Here is a 12,361-nt window from a genome sequence, read left to right as displayed (position 1 = left end):
AATTTTCAAGTCTTGGGAGAAGACTGCCACTGGAGGACAGGGAGGGCATCTTGTCAGGATTGTGGGCAATAATGGGGACAGATGTTATTGAAAATAAAGGAGGTAATTTGACGTGGATGAGGAACAAAAACAAAGCCAGAGAGTGTGAGAAGAATGCCTTTCCTTGGAGGTGTGTTGCAGGCTGCACAGATTTCCTGCTCCAGCAGAGCTGCCTAGATTAAATTAGTAATTACCATTTCTAGTAATTACCATTTCTCCTAACTTAGACAATGCTGTAATTAACATGAAAACTAACTGATGGCTTTTGTTAGCTTCTGGCTGGCTGGTAAGAGGTTTAATTTAGAAACACAAATAATGTAAACCAACTGGCATGCGTTTACTCCGCACGGAGTGGATGAGGAGCACTTGCAGGTGACTGCCACATGGAGAAGGTCCTGTCTACTGCTGCCGTGGGCTGTGTGTGAGGGAGCTCCCTCTTACCCATGCTACAACTGGGATGTTGCAGCCAAAACACCAGTATAAGCTCCAGTTCCTGTCTGGCATGCCATATGAAATGTAGATGCGAGCACATCCCGTCCATATGGTTGGTGTATCTTCTGTTCCTCCAGTGGCTCACAGCTCCCGTGGATCGGGAACCTGGTACGTTTGCCCTTTATAAGCAGAAATAGAAACATCATCTCTGTCCCAGAGAGGTGTGTAAGTAGAAAGGGGACTGCATCTAGATACAGGGAGGTCACAGTAGTGACCCCTGTCAGCCCCCCTTCCACCAACACTTTGCACTTTCTTCAGAACCAAGGAAAAAAGAAAGCCCCAGGAAAAAAGGAAATGGCTTTGTGGGTGTTTTGGGGAGCCTGTTCTAAAGGGATACATGAAAAAGTGTGTGTTTAAAAGAATAATGGAAGGTGACTGAGCCATGCTGATCGGCCAGAGGGGAGAAATGCTCTCTGTGAATTTTGGGTGACACTTAGGGCAAGCAGAGCATGGTGGGCTTGGAAGTGAGGGCAGGTTGCAGGTGTGTGATGTGATAAAAGGGAAGCAATAGAGGGAGTGGAGAGAACAGTGTTGTGGTCAGAGCGGCAGAGCTGGAAATGAGTGGTATAGCTGTTCTGTGTGTTTGAGTGTCACTTGTATTCGTCAAGTGCTGCTGAGAAAAGGATGTGGCAACTGAGACAGGAGATGAGTATATGGGGGTCAGTTTTCCCCTTTGTACCTGGCTGCATGTATCTGTTTATGCTGATCTTTTAGCTTTTTCTTGAGGTTTTCTGCTGGAATTAATGAACAAGGTGGTTTGGGAGACCTCAGACTTGGTCAAACTGGAGGCATCCTACAGTAGCTGACGTGCACATAGCTTAGTCTTTTCTTCCCTCCTCCTCATGCCAGATGCTTTTGTGGAAAACCACTTTCTTTCCTTGGATGAGCATCACTCTATTTAATATGCCTTATCCTGCTTAATGCTTTCTCCTGTGATTCCATAGAATGAGACAATGAAAGTAACTCTTGTCCTCTGACATAAAAACAACTACAAGGCATTACTCAGGTACCCAGAACGGTTAAACAATGCACAGGTGTAGTTTTGCATGCCTGTTTCCACTTGTAATGCTCCCCATATTATTTGAACCTGTGAACCCCAGTGGCTTCTAAGCTGGGAAACTCATTGTTCTTCTGCTTTAGTGTATCTGAAAAATGGAGAAATAGTATGACAGCAGCACAAGACCTGCTTTTGTTATTAAATCTGTGTAGCGAGCCTGACCTAATTTTGCACTGCAGAGTCTGGTCCCCAGACAGCAGGATAGGATAGAAGAGCAAGGTGGGAAGATAAACCAGGCCTCCCTGCAGAAGCTGTGGCTGTGGTGTCCTGTAGCACACGAGGACAGGGCTGTGAGAGCTGCACAAGGGCTGGTATCATTTCCAAAACAGTTGTATGATCTCTGAAGAGGAACTTGTGCCAAAGCTGAGAAGTCCTTGCATGCCAGGCTCGTCTGTTGAGTCTAGTTTCAAAGTGCTTTTTTCCATGTTGTTTTATTTTTTCAGTGCCCTTCATTAGTGTGACTCGCCTGCTGGATTAGGCCCTTATGAGAGATTGAGATGTTTCCACTGCACCCTTGTTGCAAGTTCAAATTGCTCGCTCCATTTCAGATTGGGTGTATGCATAGAAAACATTTTGTCCTGAGTACTTGTTTGTGCATGTATATATTGTTCTGAGTGTGTGTGTGTATAAATATATGTACTCCTTTTTATAAAAATAACCTCGAGGGCAGAGTCTGTTTACAAAACCACGTTTCTGGTTTCTGTTTCTAGTTTAAAGCTTTTTTTTTCCTTTGAGAAAGTCCAGACATTGTTCTTGTATCGTCTTCTGACCAGGAAGCTCTGTCGTCTTGGACCTCTGCCATCCCCAGCATTGCATAAGGCTTAATTCCTATAATTCTTCTAAGCAAGACTATGAGAAATAGGAAGTCCATGTGTGAGTGTCTGTGGGTCTGTTAGGGAGCTGCAGTTTTCTTCAGGAGCAGCACTAACCAAGGAGGCAGGGAGATTTTCTTTGACGTATGGCAGATGGATAGAGCTTGCTCCAGATATTTCCCTTACACCTGATGCAAACACAAGGAAGCAAAGTTACTAATTTGCATAAAGGAGCCTTAACAGGAAGTAACGTTTTAAATAACATCTCTGAATTTGAAATGCAAAGAGTTTCCAGTGCTAACTTAGGTCTGTTTTCAAGCAAATAGAGCCGTGGGAGTAAGGGCACGTTTCTGTTTTCATTACTGTGCTAGCAGAAAAAAACCTTAAATGTACCTTCCTTGTCATCCATGCTTAAATGTAATGCAACATTTATCAAGCTCCTCTAAAAATACAACAAGCTGTCTCAGGGATGCTCAGCTAAATATATAGTTGAGATCATCATTTCTCTGTTCAACATCTACTGGAAGTGCACAGCAAACCCTCGGTTTCGCTGGGTGTCCTAATGTAAATGGTGTCTTGAAGGTATCATGCTCTTCACTGCAGGATGTCATCTGAACATCTGTATAAACTTCACTTGGTCAATTTAGGACAAAGCATGCATGGTGCCTTGTAACAGGAATAGAGCCAGAACCAGTGGAAAAGGTTAAACTTGTTTCTGCCCTTCTCCCTTCCTGTCCTCACACAAGTGATGTTGAAGGATGAAGATGAATGTGGTGTTGCCATCAGTGTAACACACTTGCACATGTGAAAGGTGCAAAGGGATATTAGTCTGAACTTCTGGAGCTTGTGTTTTGTTTTAATGAAAATGTTGTACAGAGTTCCTTGTGCAGGGACTCAGATTTATTCATAGAACAGGTTTTATCTCTTTTTGTTCAAAGTCAGTGGATATTAGAACAATATTAAGCAGCGACTCTCTCTTTAGGGTTATTTAATTTTTTAAATGTTTTAATGTTCTGATCAGATGGTCTTGTCGACATATAACTTGTATGGGCTTTTTTTCATGGCAAGATGTCCATGAGCTTTTCTTCTTTGATCCAGAAGAAGGCAAAGGATTCCCAAAACTACTTCCAGCATGCTGATGTCCTCATTCGGTGAGGAGCGGTTGCTGTAGCAGATGCCAGCGCATGGACTCACACACATTGTATCTTGTCAAACTGAATTTAGTGCAGCAAAGTAAATTTGACAATAACAACATGTAATGTAGAGCCTGCATGTACATTGTATCTACTTGGAAAAATCAGAGGAAAGGTTGCAAAGTTCTTTACTTGCTTCAGACCTTAAGGTGGAGTATTTCTGGGGTTTTGCATCCAGACACAACTGCCCTGCTTAGCGTGTAGTTCTCTTTTTGCTGGATGGGTGATGTTTGCAATCAGATCTTGTCCTTTTTGGATTTTAATTTTTACTGATGAAACACCAGCCTCAGCTGGGCTTGATCCTTCACAAGGATCCCTGAACAGTAGTGACTAGTAAATTACTTCCAGTTCCTTTGGTCAAAGCTCTCTCCTCTGAGCTGGTGGTTCGTTTATGCATAGAAATACTCCCTGTGCAAAATGTTGGAGAAGGAAAGGGTGTAAAAGAAAGCAGTTTTCCATTTCAGAGCCAAGAAGCTAAGAAGACAAGAGGAATGATGTGCTCTGCAGGCATAACAACTCCGTCTCCTTCCCCCTTAGCCTTTTATAATCATGCCAAAATAGACTATTTAGGTCATTTACTGATGACCTGTGAACGCCGTGTCTATCACAGCCTTTTAAAATGTACAAGTGACAAAGTATTCCCAATAACATTTAATTAGCATAGCGACTGAGGATTCACGAGCATCACTGGGATGCATTAGGACTAATATTGTGGGAGGTCTTGCTGTGGGCTAAGGGATTACTCTGTCGAGATCGCTACTGTGTAGCTGATCTGGATATTTCAAATTATCAGAACCTAATTAAACGAAAACATACGAGCAGATAATGAGTGGAGCTGTTGGCTAGAAAATCCTCCAATATTAAATCAGAAGTTTCCTTTAGGGGCAATTAAAATACATTGAATATGTCTTGGGCTGTGTGTTAATCAGCAGCATTATAAGTGAATCTGGTAGGGGCCTGGAGGAGGATTTTAAAATTGAGTTTCTGTTATGAACTTTCCAAAGTTCACGCAGGGTCTTCGAGCCCTGTGCTGCTTCCCTCAGTGTGCTACCCATTGTTTGCCAATGAACAGGGCTGTTCCAGCCTGCATATGTGTGTGTTAATTTCTCTTAAAAGTCACCACCTGATTATGGAATATCCATGGGCCCTTGGGGAGTAAAGGGGTGAAGGCTGGAGCGGCGCCGCAGCCACAAAATGTTAGCAAGGGCGGCTCTGCATGAGGCAGGTGCTGAGCAGCATCCTCTCTCGCTTGCCTGCCTTTATTTTCTGTGATGGGGTCTGTCTTTTGGGTCACCTTTAGTGCCTGTCCCAGCCCAGAGGGTGGCACAGAGGAGTAGCGGTGATGCACTCAGCTGGAGGGCTGTGGAATGAGAAAGACCCTGCTCTCCTCTCAGCCAGGGTGGTCAGCCCGTTTCCTTCGGTTAATGTGGTACTTGGGAGGAGGGTGTGAGGTGTGGAAGCAGCATGGTGTGGAGAGGTTAGGAGCAAGGTGTATTTCTCTGTGGGATCAGCTGAGACCATCACAGGTAAAAGCCAGGGGCCTCTCCCAGTGCTGGCCAGGCAGACTGTTTTGCTGGGACTGGAGAGGGCTGCAGGGCTGGGAAACACCCGCAAGAGCTGGGGTATTGTAATGGAACTAAATGTGTCACATACCTGTGACTGTGATGTCTTCTGGTTGAGGTATTGCTTGTTTCTCTGATTTGAGAGCAGAGTTAGGTGATAAAACTCTACGTATTCCACCAGTTTGATTTTTCTCTCCCCTGCCCTCCCCCTGGTTTAATTTAATTTGATTTTCCTCCATTTCATCTGCCTTGAGAGCCTACCTGTGCTGGGACCAGAGCCCCAGTATTCCCAGCAATCAGGCTGCAAAACAGCCCACGCAGGCTGGAGGATTGCTGACTCTCACATTGCCCCATCCCATGGGCAGCCCTGGGCTCCTCGATGGTCAGCTCCTGCTCTCACTGCTGAGCTCCTGGCCCCAAACTCCTCCGGCTTCAGGAACAGTGTTTTTGAGAATTACGGCTGCTTCTCACCGTCCCACAGCCATTAATACAGGCTGTATTTCTGGTTCCTGGCCATGTGGCTTGGCTCTATTCAAACAGATGTTGTCCAGCTACAGCCTGCTTTTCTACGGGATCTGGATCGCACAGCATCAACAGCCTGCCTTTGTCTTTATTTACTGCTCTTCTAAGTATAGCTGCTTTCAAATTTAATTGGGGATGATGATGATGTGGATAAGTGTTAAATACCCTGGAACCAAGATCTGATCCCAGCAGGACCCCTCTGGAAACATATTGACTCAGTGGTTCCTATTTAAAATTAGATTTTGACACCTGTCAGCCAATTTTTTATTGAAAGTGTGCTGTGCTCACTTCATATCGTCCTGGTTTCGCAATCAAAATATCAGCCGCCTTCCAGAAGTCTGTTCCACGGACACTGTTATCCCTGTTAACCACATCTGTCGTCTCAAAGATAGAAGATTGTTTGACAGACTCTGTTTTCCACAAAACCTTGTTGATTGCCGTTCCTTATTTCCTTTCTTTCTTAATCATGTCCTGTCTCCGCTATTCCATTATTTTGCTGGGATAGATGCCAGGATGACAGGCTTATAATTATCTGGGTCACCCAATTTATCCTTTCTAAATATCCTTTTCTGGAACTTTCCCATTGTTCCATGCTTTTTTTTTTTCCTTGAAAATGAACATACAGCAGTCCAGAAAGTCTTCAGCCTTTCTTAAACGTTTTGAAGCCAGCATTAGGATACATTGACTTGAAAAATGAGAGGCCAGGGATCTAATGTCCTTGTAAACAAAAATTGCCATGAAAAGTGTCCTGACGTTATCCTGGGGCTGTGACTCAAGGCTCTGCTGCTTTCCCAGAGCCCTCAGGAGCTCACGGTCACAATGTGCTTTTGGAGGAGTCCTGAGTGTTCTGTGTTCCTGGTGTTCCTAAGGAAAAGCCTCTCACAGCTCTCCAGCAGTCCTACAGTTATGATTCCTTTTCTTCCAACTATCGCTCTTGGGTTTGAGTTACAATTTCAAGAAAAAAGGTGAAGGAAACAGAGGTTGATGAAAACATTTGCTTTCTTGACCAGGTCTGTTGGGTTATTTTTCAAGGCTCATGAAAGTAACAGCTGAGTTCCAGATTTACAGGTGTAGCCTTAGGAAGTGAACCCCCTTTGGAATGGGTTTGTGCCTTTCTGCACAGACGGCGGTTCACAGTCGCTCAGTCTCCATCTGCCTGGCTCGTGTGGCTGCGGGTTTTTGGAACAAATGGCTTGGCTTTGCCTCCAAGTGTTTGACTTTTCCATGTTCTGTTTAATTTTTAATTCAGATCACAGATTTGAGAAAAAATTTTTGCCCTCTGCCCTGAGAGACGTTGTCTTGGGTCTTCCAAATACAGTTGCTCATTCCCCTTCCCCCAAACACAAGGGTTTACAAAATCTTCTGCAGTAATGGGCACAAATTAGATACATTAGGTGCAAGGGTGCAGGAAGTTTTGAGTGTGTTATGACCACTGGAAATGGTATTCTTCCTCTCTTAGGGTGGTTGGTGGCTTTGAGACTCTGACTGCTATGGAGAATGTGGAAAGTGACCCAAAAACAGACCGTCCCAAGGTACGTGTGAGGCACCGGGAGCTGTGCAGGAGCCACACATATGGCCTTGTGTGGCACTGCTGTTCACCCCACTCTGCTTCTCTGAAAACTGAACTTGGGGGAGATGCCACAGCTTAACCAGCAGATTGAATTGCTGCTCTTCTCTTCTGCTTCCAGGAGGAAATTCGAATTCAGACAACAACCGTTTTTGTTGATCCATATGAGGAGGCAGATGCCCAGGTGAGGAGAGTTGATTGGTTGGTTTTGTTGAAGGGCCAAAGCTCTTGCTTGGAAAACTTTGTAATTTAATATCTTTTCTTTTAATGTTGGCAACCCCTGGCCCATATGGTCCTAAGTTAAGATTAAACAGCTGCTGTTCAGCATTGCCCTTGTATGCCAGCACCATAACTGCTCTTTCAGCAGAGAGGTCTTGTAACAGAGCCTGGCACGGCTCCCAGTCCATGACGCTTCCAATGGTCTCCTTCCCAGCTGCCCACAGTAGATCTGGGTAGCTGCAGGTGAGAAGAGTCTCTGCTGCAGACAGCCTGCATGTAGTGGCTCTTGAGATCTGGTTCCTAAAGCCTGCCCTGTAACCACAGGAGGGCTGATTGTTCTTTTAGAGTGCTTTAAAGCTTCAAAGGATTGTAGATGTTTTCTTCTTACTCTGGACCAGCTCTTGCAAGACATTTCACTCTTTGCTTCCCACAGGTTGCTGCTGAAAGAGAGAAGGTCCAGCAAGAAGAAGAAGCAGCCAAAATAAAAGTTGAGGTGGTCCCACCAAAGAAAGAGGTGCAGACTCCTAAGACGTACCGGCAAGGGATTGGAAAATACATTAACATGGCTGCAGCGTGAGTTCCCTGCCCAGCTGATCTTTGTTGGGTGTTTTAGTTGCCTTTCCTGCTAGACACTGACCTGGTCTGGTGCCATGCTTGGTTTGTGCCAACAGGCTTTGCAGACACCTTCATAGAATCTTAACAGTCAAGAGTTCCCTTCCTTGCACTGTTTTTCAAGGCTACAAGTTAACTGAGTTTTTCTTTTAGACCTTGAACGTGACCAGGTTGATCTTTAACAGCATGTGCTGCCTTCACAACTGTAGATAGATTGCCACAACTCAGGAGGCCTTGGGGAACTGTACTGTGTCGCTTCCTGCACCATCTTTTTTTCTCTTCCTCTTCTGCAGCTATTTCTGAAAGCATGGTCCCACAGATGTTTCTCTTTCAGCAGCTCCTCCCCTGCTCTAAGTAGTTGCCTTAAACCCATATCAGCGTGCTGATCTGGTTCCCTGTTCAGCCACACAAACAGCTGTACCAGCACAACCAAACTGGCCGGAAAGGGGAGCGGGTTCCCAGGCTTGCTGTGGGAGCACAGGGCGTCGGGCAAGTAGCTCCAGGGTACCTGGCTGGTTGTACGGGTTGTCCTCTCCCAGACACCCTTTGTATGCCCCTTGGGACTGGCAGTCTCTCTGGCTTTCCAAAGGACAGGACAGAAGTCTTGCTTGAGCAGCAGCTTAGCATGAGTTTTAGAAACATTAAACTAAACGCCTTCTGCTTGGTTTTTAGCTGACTTCTCTGAAAGCATTTGCAGAATGCTGCTGTCTGTCCGCTGCGTGAAGGCGGGTGTTTGTGCATACCTGGATCTGGACAGCTATTTAACCAGCCTGTGTGTGCCTGCAACTTCCAGGCACTTACATAACTGTGAGAACAGCAATGTATTGGCCCTTTTAGGTCAGTTTGGTGTGTCAGTGAGGTGTTTCAGTTACACAATATTGCTTGTCCCTTAAAATACTGTGTTCAGCTTAAAACTTTTGCCATTTGGCATTGGATTCACAAAGGAAACCCAGGCAGAGTTTGGAGCTCTGTGGGAAGGGCCAAGCAGTCTAGAAAGGACTTTTCTTTCCTGGCCCTTCACCGGCTGCAGCCCTTTGGTAAGTTCAGGGTTCTCAGTTCTCCCTATCAGCTACTGATATCTGACAATAAAACCACAGTATGTGAGCTGGCTGTGTAGTGTTTCCACGGGGTTGCAAACTCTGCTCTAGAGAGGCTGAGAATAGAAGCAGCGACTGCGACAGGTTGTGCTCAGGGAATAGGACAGGATCTGAAAAATTCGCCCAGCTGCTTTACACCTAATTCCCCATAAACTGTTCTGCTGCCACAAGTGCAGGTGAGAAGGTGGGGAGAGAACTTGTGCCTCAAATTTGCATCGGGTTTGGGCTAAAGAAGTACAGCTGCTCAACCTTCAGCTGCTCAGCCCTTAGCTCTGGCCTGGAGAGCTCCTTGGGTTTTGAACGTGTTCCTGGACATGTTCAAAGCCTGATCCAAACTGTCCCCACAAACTGACATGCTCTCCCTCTTCTTGTGTAAGAGGCTTCTATCCCCACCCCCTCCCTGCACAGCACGGAGCGTGCAGCCCTTCCTACTTTGTAAGGGAAGAAGGGCTGGCTCCATCGGAGCTGTGGCTGTGTGAGGAAAGGCATCTCCCTGCCCTGGTCCCACCGAGCAGTAAGTAGTCCCTGAGAGTTGTTCTCTTTTGTGCTCCAGGAAACGTAGTGTGGAAGATGATGGCCCCTCAACCAGCACAGCTGCGAAGAAGGAGAAGAAGACCGCAGGCTTCGGGGACTTCAGCTCCTGGTAGCAGCATGGGGAAGAGCCTAGCACTGCAGCAGAGGAAGAAGAGGCGGCCTCTCTTGTGTCTCCAAAGCCCAAAAGACAGTCTGTCCTGGGGAGGGAAGGCACTGGCCTGCCCTTCCCCTGGGAAAGAAAACTGGCTTTGTTAAGGCTGGTTAATGTGGCTTTGTTTTCTAGAGAGCTGTGTCCCCCCCACTGCATCTTCCTCGAAGGCCTTTTTGTTGTTGTTTTGCTAAGCGGGGAGCGGGCGGCCCAGCTCCAGCTCCGCTGGGGATTAGCTCCAGCCTTAGCGTGGCTGGCAGCAGGCCAGGCAGAGCCCAGCCTTGCCGGGTGCTCCTGCTTCCCTCTGGTGAAAGAGCTCCTTTTACAGGTAATCGCTTCCAGGCGGGACCAGCCTGCCAAACGAGGGAATGAATTAATGAATTAACGTGCTGGGGAAGTGCCTGTGCTGCTGCAGTGCTTTGTGGAGGGGCAGAGAGGGCTCCAGACTGTCCCACCCTTCCCTTCCAGCTGCCTTTCGCGAGTGCTCAACAAGGACCAACGTTGTCTCTTGCTCGTTGCAGACCTGCAGGGATCCTGGCCAGACTGACAGCTGCCAGTCTCTGCAGGCCCTCGCTCTCTCCAAAATGAGCTCTCTGTTCCCCTTGCTGCTGACCAGGAAGCAGCAAATCCAGGTCAGGAGCCTGGGTTAGCTGCACCACTTCGTCCTCCCAGTGCCTGGCCTTCCCTGAGCCACTGGGCAGCCTGAGGGGCCAGGATGTACCATTCAATCCTGTCCTCAGCTCCCAGAAACACAGGAGACACTGTGCAGGAATAGAAACAACTTTTTGGGTTGTTTTTTTCGTTAATTTAACTATCCCTTAAAGGCAGCTCCTTGCAGGGGAACACACACCATCATCTGCCTGGTGAGGGAGAACCACATAATACAGCTGACAGGCATCTCGGGTCCTTCCTTTGCAAACCCACAAATCAATAGGAAGTTAATAAACCCTCATGTGGTAAAGATATATCAGCCTATTAAGTTTGAATCCAAAAGCATATGTTGAATTACTGTTCCTTAGATGTAGCAGGCTAGATCCCCAACATTACTTTCCAGCTCATCTTCGGTGTTTTCAGGTAACAGAAAACCCTACCTCGCTGTGTGGATGAGGAGATAGTTTTGTAATCAGCTTTGTAACAACACATTTATATTGGTGGTTTCACGTTTTAAGCGAAAACTCCATTTATATGACATTGTTGTAAAAACATTTGGTAAAATGTTTTGCATTAAATGCTTTTATTTTCTTCTGAGTGCAGGGCTTTGAGTCTTCAACTGTCATTTCCACGATCGTGGCATGGCAAACTTGATTGTTGTAGAAGGAAATGATTCATTCCCACTTTTTAAGATGCTCATAAGGAACTCTGGGATCTCTGCGGATATGATTACATCTTTGTTAAATCATAGGAAGTTCAGTCTAGTTTGAAAGAATAATAGGGGGGAATTTGTTTTGCACCGTTTCGCAGTGTATCAGTTTGAAATAGCACGTGTTTGATTCCTGGAACCGGGATATGATGGTACTTTCCTCAAGCTGATTTTCTTGTGTCTTACTGAAGTTTCGTGCCTCTCCCAGGCTGGCCTTTTCCTGATAAATCAATCCCTTCTAAACTACCCTCTACTTTAGCACATTTTGGAGTTGTCAAAATCATGGTGTTGCTAGAGCCAGACCAGGCAGTTTAATGAAACCCGTAAGAGTAAAATGCTTTCTTGTTCTAGATTAAAATGGAGATTGTTATGGAAGAAAAGAGCTTTTGATTACAAGGAAGGCAGCAGAGGTGTGTGGCAAGGACTTCTGTTTCAGCGAGAGTCCTTGTTGCAGGCTGATACAAGGGGCAGTTTCCTTAGGTGGCAGCAGGCTGCAGAGGTAACTGCCCGCTTTCCCTTTCTGCTCCTGCTTTTTGGCAGAGCTCACTGCAGTCCATGCAGCCCTGTGCAGACTGGGCTGCTGCCCTTCGGAGCACTGCCTCTGCACTGCCTGTTTCGGGACGATTTCCCACCGTCACGTCGGGCGCAGAAGCAAGAGCCATTTCCTGGCTCTGGGGCCGGGGCGAGCAGGACCCTTTGAGTTCTGCCCTGAGCAGGAGCGAATCTCTTCAGCCTCCATCCACCCCTCGGCCAGAATTTGGTTCTCAGGCTGTGCTGCTGGTGCTCCCTGCTGTCGTCGGGACCTCCCAGGCAGGGAGATTCTGGCTCTGGCCCGTCCCCATGGTGCTGCAGTGGGGTGCGGAGGTCAAGTCCTTTGGCCCAGGCTGTGTGCTGAGTCAGCAGCTGGGCTGGGGATAGTACTGAGAGCCCACAGGGCAGCGAGCGCCGGCGCTGCTCAGGCAGCCAGACCTGCAGCGAGTGTTTGTCCTGTATCCCCACCTCTCCCCCCTCCCACACCTGTACTTTTGCACACGTGGCCAGTGTTTAACTTCAGCTTTTCTTCTAATGGTTAGAATCCACAGGGACAACAATGTGACATGAGCTCTTCTCTAAAAGAGGAGGGGAACCATGGAGCTGTATCGAGGGG

General features: G+C 46.8%; 1 protein-coding gene across 1 annotated transcript in view; it reads left to right on the top strand.

The window, feature by feature from the left end:
- The window catches only part of PPIL2 (peptidylprolyl isomerase like 2), a 72,654-nt gene extending 61,549 nt beyond the window's left edge, over positions 1-11,105 (top strand). Inside the window, exons 17-20 of the mRNA XM_084272030.1 lie at positions 7,137-7,209; positions 7,366-7,428; positions 7,897-8,036; positions 9,726-11,105. Coding sequence (XP_084128156.1) covers positions 7,137-7,209; positions 7,366-7,428; positions 7,897-8,036; positions 9,726-9,819 — 370 coding nt within the window. The 3' untranslated portion in view covers positions 9,820-11,105. The remainder of the gene's footprint in view (positions 1-7,136; positions 7,210-7,365; positions 7,429-7,896; positions 8,037-9,725) is intronic.
- The last annotated feature ends 1,256 nt before the right edge of the window (positions 11,106-12,361 follow it).

The sequence above is a fragment of the Gallinula chloropus genome (genome assembly GCF_964237585.1).
Source record: "Gallinula chloropus genome assembly, chromosome: 17".
NCBI lineage: Eukaryota > Metazoa > Chordata > Aves > Gruiformes > Rallidae > Gallinula > Gallinula chloropus.
This window is presented reverse-complemented; position numbering and strand designations above follow the sequence as displayed.